General features: G+C 40.5%; 1 protein-coding gene across 4 annotated transcripts in view; it reads left to right on the top strand.

The window, feature by feature from the left end:
* Window positions 1-14,357, top strand: part of LOC136857088 (cytotoxic granule associated RNA binding protein TIA1) — a 963,365-nt gene that overhangs the window by 806,238 nt on the left and 142,770 nt on the right. For all 4 annotated transcript variants that reach the window (XM_067135475.2, XM_067135474.2, XM_067135473.2 and 1 more), the window contains exon 5: window positions 505-685. In XM_067135475.2, the coding sequence (XP_066991576.1) occupies window positions 505-685 (181 nt within the window). The remainder of the gene's footprint in view (window positions 1-504; window positions 686-14,357) is intronic.

Raw genomic sequence — 14,357 nt, 5'->3', positions numbered from 1 at the left:
AGTACGACGTAGCTAACTGGAAAGTTGTTTGCCTGCGTCCTATCCACATCTTCGTCCAATCGAGTTCCATAGCCTATGCCACGATACCAAGGGTCTTTTTCAGGGTCTCATAAACAAATTCGCCCATGGAGGCCCAGAGTTGTGCAGCAGGCCTCACCAACTTACACTTTCTACCGTACATTTTTTAATGTTGCATGAAACTATACATTAAACAATGTAGTCTATTTACTGGCCGAATTGGCTTCAAGCTACGTGTCATGTAACAATCAGCTTTTATATGGAAGATGTTGGGTTCGAATACCAGTGTCGATAGCCCTAAAGATGGTTAAGTGGCTTTCCATGTTCCAGATTTCGTTCTTTTAAATAATTTATAAATATTTGTAAAGTCAAATATGCTCTGAAATATATTGTTATATATTAATACACAAATTTAGTATAATATTAAGCTCTCATTCAGATGTGCCGCATTTATCTTATCCATTTTTCTGTATTTTTCTGTTCCAGTAAATGCAAAACCGCTCACGTTTGACGAGGTGTATAACCAGTCAAGCCCAACTAACTGCACTGTGTATTGTGGGGGGCTAACCAATGGACTCACGGAGGAATTGATGCAGAAGACCTTCTCACCTTTCGGCAGCATCCAGGAGATCCGCGTCTTCAAGGACAAGGGATATGCCTTCGTGAGGTGAGTTCCTTTTTTACGCGCGTGTGTGCTAATGAAAAACCTTGATTGATTTTTTTTTTTTACCGGGCGAGTTGGCCGTGCGCGTAGAGGCGCGCGGCTGTGAGCTTGCATCCGGGAGATAGTAGGTTCGAATCCCACTATCGGCAGCTCTGAAGAGGGTTTTCCGTGGTTTCCCATTTTCACACCAGGCAAATGCTGGGGCTGTACCTTAATTAAGACCACGGCCGCTTCCTTCCAACTCCTAGGCCTTTCCTATCCCATCGTCGCCATAAGACCTATATGTGTCGGTGCGACGTAAAGCCCCTAGCAAAAAAAAAAGATTGATTTTTTTTAAATTTGGAAGGCGCAGCTCAGACTATGTACCGCTGAAAATGCAAAGGAACGAACGAAAATACTGAGCCGAAGATTCAGCAGCTGGAACAATTCCTATCCTCGCCGTTAGATGGGGGCTTCATTCATTCCATTCCTGACCCGGTCGAATGACTGAAAACAGGCTGTGGATTGATCCCAAGGGGGACGAGTCATTAACACCGAGACGGAGCGTTGTTTACGGTATTAAAATATATTATTATACAGAATTGATAATTTAGCTGACATGATGTATGAAAAAACGAAAACCATCTGCATTGCCACAAAGTGAGGAGGCAAATAACATCCTTTTGAAAAAATATGGATTGTGTAATAATTTATATTTCTTTCCGTTTTCTGTAGAATTCGAAGAGAATGAAGCGTGTTGGAAATCAATAGAAGTATTTAGAATCTTAATAAAGTATAAAATTAAGGCTAACACCTGTGAATGGTTGAAGTTCTATTGCATCAAAGTTTTTCTTTCTTATTACATTCCTAGGAGAGTAAGAGTACGTACTGAGAAAGAAACCTTGAGTCTTCTTCTTTTTCTACAGCTTTTCCCATACCTGTAGGGCTGCGGGTGCGTACTGTGTCGCACATGTGGATTTAGCCCTATTTTATGGCCGGATGCCTTTCCTGACGCCAACCCTATATGGAGGGATGTAATCACTATTGCATATTTCTGTGGTGGTTGGCAGTGTAGTGGGTTGACCGAGTATGAATAGGAAAGTGTTGGGACAAACACAAACACCCAGTCCCCGGGTCAGAAGAATCAATCAAAGGCGATTAAAATCCCCGATTCGGCCGGTAATCGAACCCAGGACCCTCTGAACCGAAGCCCTTAACGCTGACCATTCAGCCAAGGAGTTGGACAAAATAGAGAAACCTTGGGTATTTGTGACAAAATCAAAGAATACTAGCCGGTCTGAGTAGCTCAGACGGCAGAGCGCTGGCATTCTGAGCCCAACTTGGCAGGTTCGATCTTGGCTCAGTCCGGTGGTATTTGCTGGTTCTCAAATACGTCAGTCTCGTATCGGTAGATTTACTGGCACGCGAAAGAACTCCTGTGAAATAAAATTCCAACACCTCGGTGTCTAAATACGTCAACCTCGTGTCTGTAGGTTTATCAGCAAGAGAAATAAATCCCGAGGAACAAAATTCCGGCCCTTTGGCGTCTCCGAAAATCATAAGTAGTTATGGGGACGTAAAACCAGTTACATTAGAATTAAAAGAATATTACTTGCTTAGAAGATCAAAAGCAATTAGTAGAAAAAGTAAGTTAGTATGGCAAACATATTTTGATACGTCAACTACCCACCTAAATTAATTTCAGAAGATTTCATTTTGATTTTCTAATAGAAAAACGTAGGAGTTATTTTTATGAAGAAACGCATTAAATATTACCTTAGAAATGATTAGCACCGTCATTCCTTAACCTCCAAGCGAATTGGCGGCACGGTTTGGGTCACGTAGCTCTGAGCTTGCTTTCGGGACATGGTGAGTTCGAACCCCACTGTCAGTATCCATGAAGACGGTTTTTTGTGGTTTCCCATTTTCACATCAGGAAAATATTAGCGGTGCATCTTAATAAATGCTACGGTTACTTTCTCTTCTGTCCTATCCCATCGTTGTAATAAGACCTATCCGTTTCGGTGCAGCGTTAAAACTAACAGAAAAAACTCCTTAAACTCCCTACATGTTATTCACATAATCTGTAACGTTAGAGAAATACTTTACTCGCTAAGTCACACAGAAACAATAGCACTCAGTAATGAGAAACTAAAAATGTAAGCTGATTGCAACACCTTAAGTTTATTCGTTCCAGCGTTCCTCAATCACTCTTCGAAGCTGTGAAATTGCAACTCTGAAATGTAGTGTGTACACGACATGTATCAAGCTGTGATATAGAACAAGCCTTGAAGCTTTGTCGCGTATACTTGGAAGTGACAGGCTATAATTCAGGTTCGAAGAAAAAATAAACGACCCATCAGTAATATCTGAAATGTTATTACAGATAATCCTCAACTCAGCTAGACATAAGTCCAGAACAAGAATTGCAGAGACCTTGTTCTATGAATTGAGGACAAGTTGGTGGTAGTCCAGCATCATCGTTAAATTTTATTCATAATGAGAGTCAAAGTTATGTGAATGGCTTCTTGTACAAATCTTCTGTAAAAAGCGAAAAAATGAAATTATTCATATTTTTCATTTTGTACTTCTAGGCTAATCATGAGATTTTGTAAGTGAAATGATACGGTCCCTTTGATCAGATTCCATAAAAAACTGTAGATGGTGGTGGTGGTGGTGGTGGTGGTGGTAGTGGTGGTAGTGGTGGTGAAATAATTTTAAAAGGAAATACAACTAGGCAACCATCCTCTATTAGCACTAATCAAGAGGGGAAAACGAAAGAGGGGCGTACCTTCGAAGAATGAAGGCATCGGTAAAATAAAGAGAAGTGCCACGATGAGCGTGAAAATTTAACATTCCCTAGGAATCGTAAATCTTACACTGTCGGGGTAGGAAGACAACAAGAGTTACCCAAGAGAGGTCGGATAGGAAAGAGGAAAGTGAAGAGCTTGTCACTCATCTGGTCGCCAACCCACGCTCGAAAGTTATAAGTCCCTGGTCCCCCTTTTAGTCCCGTGGATGTTATTCTACCGCCACCACTCACAGAGGGAAAAGTGTAGTTCCCGAAGCTTATCATTAAAATAGCAACTGTTATGTTAAACTCCAAGCTTACTAAATTCCTACTGGCCGGGCTGAGTAGCTAGGTAGAGCGTTGGCCTTCTGAGCTCAGGTTGGTGGGTTCGATCGCGGCTCAGTCCATTTTATCTTCGCTAAAATCTCGGCGTCTTATGTCTCAACTACTCATGCTATCCCGGCCCGACCTATCTTCTACTAAAGGAAAGCAGGTATAAGCGTGAAGTTTGCAATTGTACGTAGACTAAATAAACAAGTAAAATCTTTAACATTTTGTTTGGAAACGTTAAACTCTCTCTTGAAACGCTATCTCCTACCAATTACAGTTAGTCTTGCCATTTCTCGATGGATGCAGTACTTATGCACTTTAACACGGCTAGTGCATCCGATTGTTATGAAAGGGGTTGCTCAAAGGTTCAGTCATGCTGCAGTAGCACTTTTTGGCCTAGTATGGAAAGCAATAGCAAACTACCTCAGTCCTCATCTTGCCTAGAACGTCTCATTTTGACGCCGCCATATTTTTCGCTTTCCCTATAACCGCATAACCTTTATTGGTGGTGTTTGAGGATCCAGCCAGCCTCTGGGCTGTTGACCTGGCAGACAGGTAGGGAATAATGTACTTACATTGTCGAAAGAAATTAATTCATCTGATTCTTATTTCATTTATACCTCTCTAAAGTGTTTGGGTGATATTTTTGCTATGTTTGAGTTAGGTCAACTCTTATAGCATTTCATACATATTCACACACACCTAACTGTGGTGGTGGTGGTGGTGGTGGTGGTGGTGGTGGTGGTGGTAATTGTTATTTTTAGGGAAAGTACTACCAGAAAACCATCCCATATTAAGAATTCGTAGGTAAATAGAAGGGAGAGGGCTGATGCTTCGAAGAATAAAAGCGTTTAATAAAAAAAAAAAGATAGGTCATGAAAGATATCAAAGTTTCGGTCATTATTTTAAGACAAGGGATTATCAGCTCTTGTTTACAATAATCACTGGAGAAATCGTTTCGTCTCCTTTAATAATGAACGCATTGGAGGAAGAATGAGAAAGCTATGAAAGATTTTCAAGAGAAAGACTCCGCGTGCCTCCTAAACTTAATACCATCGGGTCGGAAGAGAAGAGTCGACCAAGAGAGGTCGAGTGAGAATCAAAGCGAGAAAATGATTCAAATAGGTGGAAGCATTGTTCGACTTACCTGGGGGCTCCGTTATCGTCACCTCGTGCTTCAAAGCTGAGATCCCTTGCCTCTAGTGAATCGAGATATAAAGAAACATATGTTCACGAACATTCAGTAATACATAATATGAACTGAGGAAGAAAAATCGCCTTACACAACCAATATGTGATTACGATCAAATTTTCGACATAGCCATTCTGTATCCTCCAGTCATTGAATCATGTCACCGTATCTGAAATATTTAGGACAAATTAGAAATAATGCTGTTCATTTCCAAATCGATGCCATATACAAATATTGTGTCGTGTTTGCGCGAGGTTGAGGTTATCTTCACAACCTACGCGCTTGTTGGCAGAGGGCGGCCGCCCTGCCACAAAGAGTAGCTTCCGATTGTCTGGCTGAAGGCCGGAAACAACTCGACATCGCCGCCCCGACCACGGCATCTCCTCATTAGCCTCTGAACATTCACACAACGTGATATGACTGTGACATCTGGTAGAACATGCTCTTAACATCTGAATGGTATTATTTCAGAGAAAAGAAATTCCAGATTACATTCAGCCTCTATAATACGGTACAGCCTACTACCAGTCATGAAGCAGATTGGAGATAACAATTATTGATCATCCACATCGCGATGAAGGTTATGTATTTTACACCTGGGTACGAAGAAGAGAGTTATCATCATTATAATTAATATATGTGTATAAAAGTGTAAAGCTTCCTATGTCAGTGTTTATTTCTAGAGTTCTACCGGACCAATTTTAAAAATTTTATGTCATTCGAAAGCCTTGGCTCAGTGGATTCCAAAGAAAGACAACGTGACATGTTTATTCGTAAAACTTCAGAAAATGTGGATGAAAACATTTTCCTCCTTGGGTCATTTTTATTTGATTCATCGAACCGGACGTTTTTGTCAAAACGTATAAATTTAATAAACTATACCGCATACATTTTTTGAACAGTGTTAGTGGCTGATTTGAAGAAGCGCTCCCTCTGTTGTCAGTTCGTAGCGTTAAGAGCATCACGAAGGCCATGTCAGATGATGTAACATCAGGTGATTATGACGAAACGAGGTGTTAGCATTATTTTGTCAGTATGATTGATCTATGCTTAGAGGATATGTGATTTGCAGCGTTTCATTGTAAAGAGCTAAAAATGAAACACCAAGAGGCATAAAAATCATGTAAATTATTTTAAATTTTGAAAAATGGCACGGGAGAAGTTCGGAAACCTACAATCTTGCGCATTTTCGGTTTTCAGTTATATAAATTGCCAAAAATATGTTTCCTACAACATGTATTTTTTCCAAGCAACGGGTGTTATTGTTTGTTTGAAAAAATTCGAAATTCAGACACCAATTAACTTTATTTCTCTTCACAATGGTATGTGTTTACAGTTGATTGTTGCGTGCAACTTCACCATAAACTTGCGAATCATACATTAACTGACTTGAAGAATTTTCCGAATTGTTCGAATTCAAGTTTAGGACTAAGCTATCCCACTTTGACATGTTCTGTGAACAGTATTCAGATTCAGGACTTCAGAGTAAATGCCGGCAAGCTATTGAAAACCACATGATAGTGTGGCTAGCGGAGATCGTCCCCTTCACGATATCTTGCGGACTCGCTTTCGTGTCTCGGTGGTTCTGGTGCTGTTTGAAGGCAACCCAATTTCGATGTGGTTACGCAGTTAGTTGGGCATTTCACTCCTATGTTCGAGATTGCGAGATCGAAGTAAGGCAAAGAGCGCTTAAGTGTGTAAGTAGGTTTGCTGGTACATAAAGAATTTAAAAAATCTTTCAGGGCAACATTTCTGCTCTCTGGTACTTTTCAAAACTGTTAGTAGTTCCAAAAAGACGCACAATATAACTGTTACCATGGTTTGGTTTATTCCTGCAGTAAGCATAAATATCTTTTGCGATTATGGAGGGATCGGGGAAACCAAGTTTTCCAAGTAGTTTGCGTGGTTACACATTGCAAAATCTCAGACCATCATGCCTATTATTATTATTATTATTATTATTATTATTATTATTATTATTATTATTCAGGCTAGGGGCTGAAACATCGTGAAGTAGGTGGTTCTCGTGGATGTTTATCATGCGATGAGGAGTTAGACTTAAGTAAGGCGTGTGCTCTATCCTGTGCCTTCCTTCCTTATGTTCCTGCAATAACGCAATCAAGCCTCTAAGGCTGAGTTGGGCCTTCTCCCGGCTAACTTCACCCTCACTCACTTCACTTAGCTTCTCTTCTTCTCTTTGCGAGCGTGGAAACTTCCCTAACTGTGATAAACGTGCCGTTAATACTCACAAAAGACCCAATTATCTGTTGTAATGAAAGCCATAGAACACACAATGATTGCTAGCGCTGCTGGAACGAGACCTTGTAAAATCAAATAACATATACTTAAAAGCAGAATAATCACACTAACATCTTGTTAATGGAGTCATTCGGCGAGAGAATTTACAGGTGTAGAGTGAGTTTGTTGTGTGTTTCTTCAAGGTTATGAGTTCTCCTTGTCTTGAGACTCTTATTATCACCATGTGTATTGGTTCTTCACCTAGTTCTCAGAAATTGTACTATATAATGGCGTGCTGCATGCACGATTTATTGCTTGTTTTTGTGAAACAATGGTGCTCTCGACTGGGTTCATAGAATGTACTAATCGGAACGACTTAAGGAATGCGTCGAGTTAAACGACTTCAGTTCGCTAGAAACAGTCTAACCTATATACCAAGGTAGTTAATTTTTCTTCTTTTCTTCTTCTGGTACCATCTTCTCACACAAGGTTGGTGACCATCATGGAATATTTTTTCTATATCACAGTTGCCGTATCGTGGTTGTTCAAGCAACCGCGCCCAGGACAATCTTCTCCGCTCACGATCACATTTAGATCACGTTTTACTTCTATATTGTTTCTGTGATCTGTCGACCGAGCGAGTGTCTGAGCAGTTTGGGTCACGCAGCTGTTAGCTTGCATTCGGGAGATAGTGGGTTCGAACCCCGCTGTCGGCAGCCCTGAAGATAGTTTTCTGTGGTTTCCCATTTTTACACCGGGTAAATGTTGGGGCTAAACCTTAATTAACGCCACGGCCGCATCCTTCCTACTCCTTTTCCATCGTCGCCACAAGCCCTATCTTGTGACGATGCAATATAAAACAAATTGTAAATAAAAGAATAAAAGAAAATATATGATATGTATCCCCGTGTGGGTGGGGGCGGTAGAATAACACCCACGGTTTCCCCTGCCTGCCGTAAGAGGCGACTAAATGGGGCCCCAAGGGCTCTGAAACTTTGGAGCGTGGGTTGGCGACCACGGGACCCTTAGCTGAGTTCCGGCATTGCTTCCACTTACTTGTGCCAGGCTCCTCATTTTCGTCTATCCTATCCGACTTTCCTTGGTCAACCCTTGTTCTTTTCCGACCCTGACGCTATTATGTTTGCGACGTCTAGGGAGTCTTTCATTTTCACGCCCTTCGTGGCCCTTGCCTTTATTTGGCCGATACCTTCATTTTTCGAAGTGTTGGATTCCTTCCATCTTTTTCTCTGATTAGTGTTATATAGAGGATGGTTGTTGGTGGTGGTGATTATTGTTTTAAGAGGAAGTACAACTAGGCAACCATGTACTCGGACACGAAGAATATTTATATTCACTGGCTGAATACTTAACTATGGGATGAAGCCGATCTCCGTCCAGTTGAAGTCTTCTTTCTTCTACGTTGACGTCTCTGGTACCCGTTACTTTCGTGACGAGGTGATACTCCCCTGATTTATAATAATTGCTGGTATCTATCGATTAGATTCCAACACCTAATTGACTACTGGTGTGGAAAACCCCTGTGATCGTTCATTAACGAATCATACTCAGTTCAAGAGCCTATTGTTCCTCTAACTTGCTAACATTCTAGCTACGTACTTTCGGCTCTACTCAAAGTCTATACGAGCACCCTTAACACTTCTACCTGGCCGGCTATCAGTTCGCGGGGCGGGCCCAACACCGTCTAAAGCTGAGTCAAAAGGCCGACAGTCAAAAGCCTACAGTCCAAAAGCCTTGTTGTTTACGAGTTCTCAGTTTATATATTTTCCTCTATTCCTTCGAGAACACGCCACTGACCAACTCATCACCACCCTAGTCACTCGTACACGTCACAGTATCACTGTTCTTTGATTGCTACCTTAGTATGGAACTTCCCTGTCTCGTTGCAGTACACACGACGTTTTCGAAAAGCTTGGAAGCTGTCCATATGTCCCTTACACGTGACATCGTACATTTCCAGAAAAAAAAAAATGCGCATTTAGCTTACACAATGTCTTTCATAACAGTGAATCACAACTCCTGCTTACCAGTTCCAACGCAACATAGAATGTTCTGATTCTTTCTTTGGAATATTCTATCATTCCCATTATTATTATTATTATTATTATTATTATTATTATTATTATTATTATTATTATTATTATTATTATTATTATTAATTATACAGACTTATACAGACTCTCCTGTAATTTCCCTTCACATCTACATGTGTTCATATGCCTGCTACTTTTCATAACACAGGCTTTATACCCTGGAGGTCGCGGATTCGAATCTCGTTCGAGTCCGTTCGCTTACTCATTTATACACGAAAGGCGCTTCGCGAACGGCATTCACGACAACTGCCACTTTTTAGGCTACTGAAAGAGTTATTTTTACCTCACTGAGTAGCTAAAGTAGCTGAGTAGATGAGCTCTAAGTTGGCGGGTTCGATTCCGGTTCAGTGCGGTGGTATTTGAAGGTGCTTAAATACGTCAGCCGCATGTCAATAGGTTTACTGGCAGGTTAAAGAAGTCATGCGGGACAAAATTCCAGTGCCCTGGTGACTCCGAAAACCGTAAGTAGTTAGCGGGACTTAAAGCCAATAAAATCATTAAGAAGAACTGCATATAATCACCTGGAAGCCCGCGTGGTGGCCATGATCGTTTAGGCGTTGAAGTCTAAACGGTCTGACACCGTAGTTAGCCGGTCCGAGTTCCGTTGGTCGTGGTGGTGGCATACAAGCCTGGATTAAATTCCAAACCCCTCCGCAGTACTCATATGGAGTGAGGGTATATGACGCTGTTGATGGCGATTCATCCATCGGATGGCGACATTAAGCCTTGAGCAGACCCCTTGATGCTATTCGATAGGAGTAGGCTATGTACCGGCACCGAGTTTCACCCTCTTCCTTCCTACTACCATATACCACGTCATTCATTTCATTCATTAACACCTCTGATAAGGTTGACCTCAGGAAGGGCATCCGTTCATAAAAAAAACCACGACAGATTCATCTCACCACGTACCCGAACCCGCAGAGAAACAGGAGAAGGGTTGGACAAACAATCACATGGAAAGATGTAGGCACATCTATCATCTTCTTGCTACTGATGGGAACGTTATCAGAACGTTATCAGTTTCATAACACTTTATCTTATTAAAGAACAGCTTTTCAGGCACTACTGATCGGCAAACTCTGTTTCAACTGAAGAGTGTGATGTACATAACTTCTTAGGGAGGGGAACACTTTGACAGTCCCAATATGTTTCTTCGAAAACACAAAATGATTGAAAAATGCAGGTGTACTTTTTATTCCTTAGAAGAGCAGATGAAGAGCTCACATCATACTTGGTTTGTATCTCGTACAGTGGCGGCCACTAAATATTAAAGTCTTTGTCGCAACAACACCCTTGATGAATTTTTCTTGCATTGGCTGTAAGCGATACATACTCTTTAAGACTGTAAATTATGTCGGGTCATGGTTGAACGTTTAACTCAAATGTGTAGTTAGTAATTTGGAGCCGGGCTGAGTGCTGGTCTTCTAAGTAGAACTTGGCAGGTTCAATCCTGGGTCATTCTGGTGGTATCTGACGGTGCTCAAATACGTCAGCATTGTGTCGGTATATTTACTGACAAATGAAAGAACCCTTGCGGGACAAAATTCAGACACATCGGCGTCTCCAAAAACCGTAAAAGTAGGTAGTGGGATGTAAAACCTAAAACATTATTTAATAGTTTGGATTATTATAGAAACAATTGTGTATTGAATGTAGCGATTAAGCAGGAAACTTTAAAATATAAACTTGATAGCATCTTGTGTCTGCGCGCCATCTTGATATTACTGAATAGTTTCCTTCAGCATGGTCTTGCTCTGGTGAAAGTTACCTCTGGTGTAGATTTCATGATCTCAAGGGTTCACAAAAGGTGTTCCTACATTCAAAGTTCACGAAACACAGGCAATGAGTGATCAAATAATTACGAAATGGAGGTGCTCGTTTGTGTTCCTAGGACCTGACGAAGTTGAAAACACGATTGAAATTTCGTATTAATTACTTGTAATTATTTGTGACAATGTTCCGAGTTATGAACTAAGGTAGAACCCCTGGGGAAGCCGTGTACTATATGTTAAAGTATCCGTAACCCTATACTGATATCAACATCACGGTTCCGTTAACGAAGTAGCGTCATCGTTGCAGGATACAAAAGCTGCTAATTTTAATCTCATACCCGGATGGCTATAAAAGAATGTTCACCATGACGTAGGTCTGAAGACAAACGACTGGCTTAAAATGGGTTGAATGAAAGATCTGATCCGTCCGCGTTACAGTGGCGCTAATCTGATCTAATTAATAGCAAACACTTGAACACAAAAAGAGGTGTACCGCCCTAGTTGCTCATTATGCCTTTGTTGGCACAAAAATACGAATTTTTCATTTTCAGTAGCAATTATCTGTGGGACTTGTGCATTAAATGACTGCTTTGTTTGGACTTGTATTGAAATAGTGTGTTTTCCTGGCGACTGAAAGGAATTATTATTAGGAAGAATGGAATATAATAATCGATAATTGAATCTGTTAAATAGGGTGTAACAAATATATAGGACAATATTTAAAGAATCGATTCTTTATTGGTATAGACGTAAAACTGATTGCATCAACACTGGTCTTTAATTTCTGAGTTTTTTGAGTTATCCAATTGCCAGATATGATCTTAGTGTTCACCAGTACATTGCCAAAATGCAAGACGCTGATAGGAAAAAATGCGTAATTCCAGTAAATGATCGCGTTGGAATGAATTATGGCATTTGAAAGTCAGATAGCTCGGAAATTATTACGGAGAATGTGCTGATTAAACGTGTTTTTATTCTCTACATATGATCAATCCTTTCTTAAATATTTGCCCTGTATTTTTGTTACACTCTGTATAGGCTTCCCCCATTGATACCGTTATAATACATCCCTGTGTCAGCTCCTAAGAGGTGCTGAAAATGCTACAAGGCTTGTACCACGCTCTGGGTGGAGTTGTGGGGTCGAATTCTGACACGAGACGTAATATCTGAGTGATATCGTCACAGGCTTCTTATCAAGGCGACCGCGATTCGAAACCCGGCTAATAATTGTGGGATTTTGGAAGTGAAAAGTCACGTCCCTATAGTTTAGTTACGTAAAATGACAAGCTTGCTAGAACCCGGATAGAGTCATTCAGCAATTAATTGTGCTTAAATACCAGGGATCCGTAACAGTAGACTTCCTTCCACGTTGAGAAAATCTTTTAAGAGTGAAGTATCGACACTCCGACGTTTCTTAAATGAGGCAGTAGTCGAACAGACGTCCAAACATATTGGATTTATTCTTTTTCTTCTTATTAACCCATTACAACCAGTGTCTTAACCCTATTTTTAAAAATATCAATGTGTCAATAAGTATGCAATACGTGTAACTGCATGTAACAAAATATGATATTTTGGTTAGAAGTGTGTTTTTCAGTAGTTGTAACAGTGTTAACTCATCAAAATGTTACATTAAAGTAAACTTGTCCTCATCCCGACGTGTTGCAACATTTGTTTTTCTTTAAGCAACCCCTAATGGAGGGGAGTTATATGTACTGCTTTAACCATATACCAGCCCTCGTGCCATTCTTACACTTGGGAAGTACCGGGAATATAATCTGGGCCTCCGAGGATGGCAACTAATAGGCCTAAATGTTACGCTACAGAGGAAGACATCAACAGGTTGATGCATAAGTTACAACTTCCATACTTTCAGCTACCCAGTTTTAGTTATGTTCACAAATGCGTTATCGTATAAATAGCTCCATAAACAAAACGATGTATGTTTCCTAACATGAATAATAATGTACTCTAAAAACATTCTGTTATTGACCGTGATTCAGATTTATTAAGTAAATAGATACTTGAAGTGTAGTTTGTTGTTTGGGGAACGTCCATATATTCATACATAGTACATTATTTTACAAAATTATTTACAGTTTTGTATTCGTTTACTAATATATTTTCACTGAAAATTAAATAAATAATAATTTGGGTTTCATTGAGGTAATAATAGCATGTTCGATTAGACATTATAAGTGTTTCCAAACATTCCCGATGTTATTGTACGTGGCATCAAGGATTGGGGAGGAATTTCTGATTATTCATATTCCACTTCACCGAAGTAACGTTTAATAATTCTCATCATCATTATCAAATTACTCGTGATTAGGCTCCATTATCAATAAGGGAGAGGATTTAGGTTTTCGCCTGATCCAAGATCAGAATATTGGTACTGAGATCGTCCATGTGAAGTTCCACGAGGCCTTTTCCCACACTTCACACAAATTCCGGAACGATGTTACAGTGGTGTCTCGGAGTACCCTTTTTAGCCTGATGAGCTGCGCAGTTGGGTTGCGCCTGCTAACTGGACGTTGTGTGGTGCTTGTAAGGATAACAACAACGCACGGGTATCTATCTGTTTCCTTTTTGATGACATTAGGATTTCCTCATCCGTCGCGCGTATTTTTCATGGGATCGACCCTCAAGTTAACCTTAAGATAAGCTTTATCAATCAATCAATCAATCAATCAATCAATCAATCAATCAATCAATCAATCAATCAATCAATCAATCAATCAATCAATCAATCATTACAATTTTACACCTTGAGAATGGTACAATTATGAAATACGGCGTGTGTTGAACTGTGTGCTCGTTAATGATTGGCTGGATTGTTATGTACCCTCCTTCTTACAAATTAGGCCCAAGAATATTTCAGCGCCCATGCGAACTCAGGTTCCCCATCCCCAAACGTCTAATTTAAGGGAGTGAACGTTAGAAAGGCAAGCTGTTCGAGGTAGCTTGGGAATTACCCCCAGCCCAGACGACCGCCGGTCTCACAGATCGCACGGGCGTTGGACCGGCTCTGCCGTCTAATAAAGAGTGCAGGGGCATATCCCGACACAGTCAGTCTACACTTAAGACGTTCTTCTAACTTGTTTAAGAACTCACAGTAAATATTACGCATTCTTGAGTCTCTTATGATTGCCGTCAAATAGAGGAACATTGAACATCATATTGGGGCTGCCTAACCAAGGCGTAAAGCCATGTTCGGTTCACCCGAAAGGATGTGGTTTCGATTCTGCATCAGTGAGAA

Source organism: Anabrus simplex, chromosome 1 (assembly GCF_040414725.1).
Source record: "Anabrus simplex isolate iqAnaSimp1 chromosome 1, ASM4041472v1, whole genome shotgun sequence".
Classification (NCBI taxonomy): domain Eukaryota; kingdom Metazoa; phylum Arthropoda; class Insecta; order Orthoptera; family Tettigoniidae; genus Anabrus; species Anabrus simplex.
Note: the sequence above shows the minus strand (reverse complement) of the source record. Positions and strands in the feature narration are given on the sequence as shown.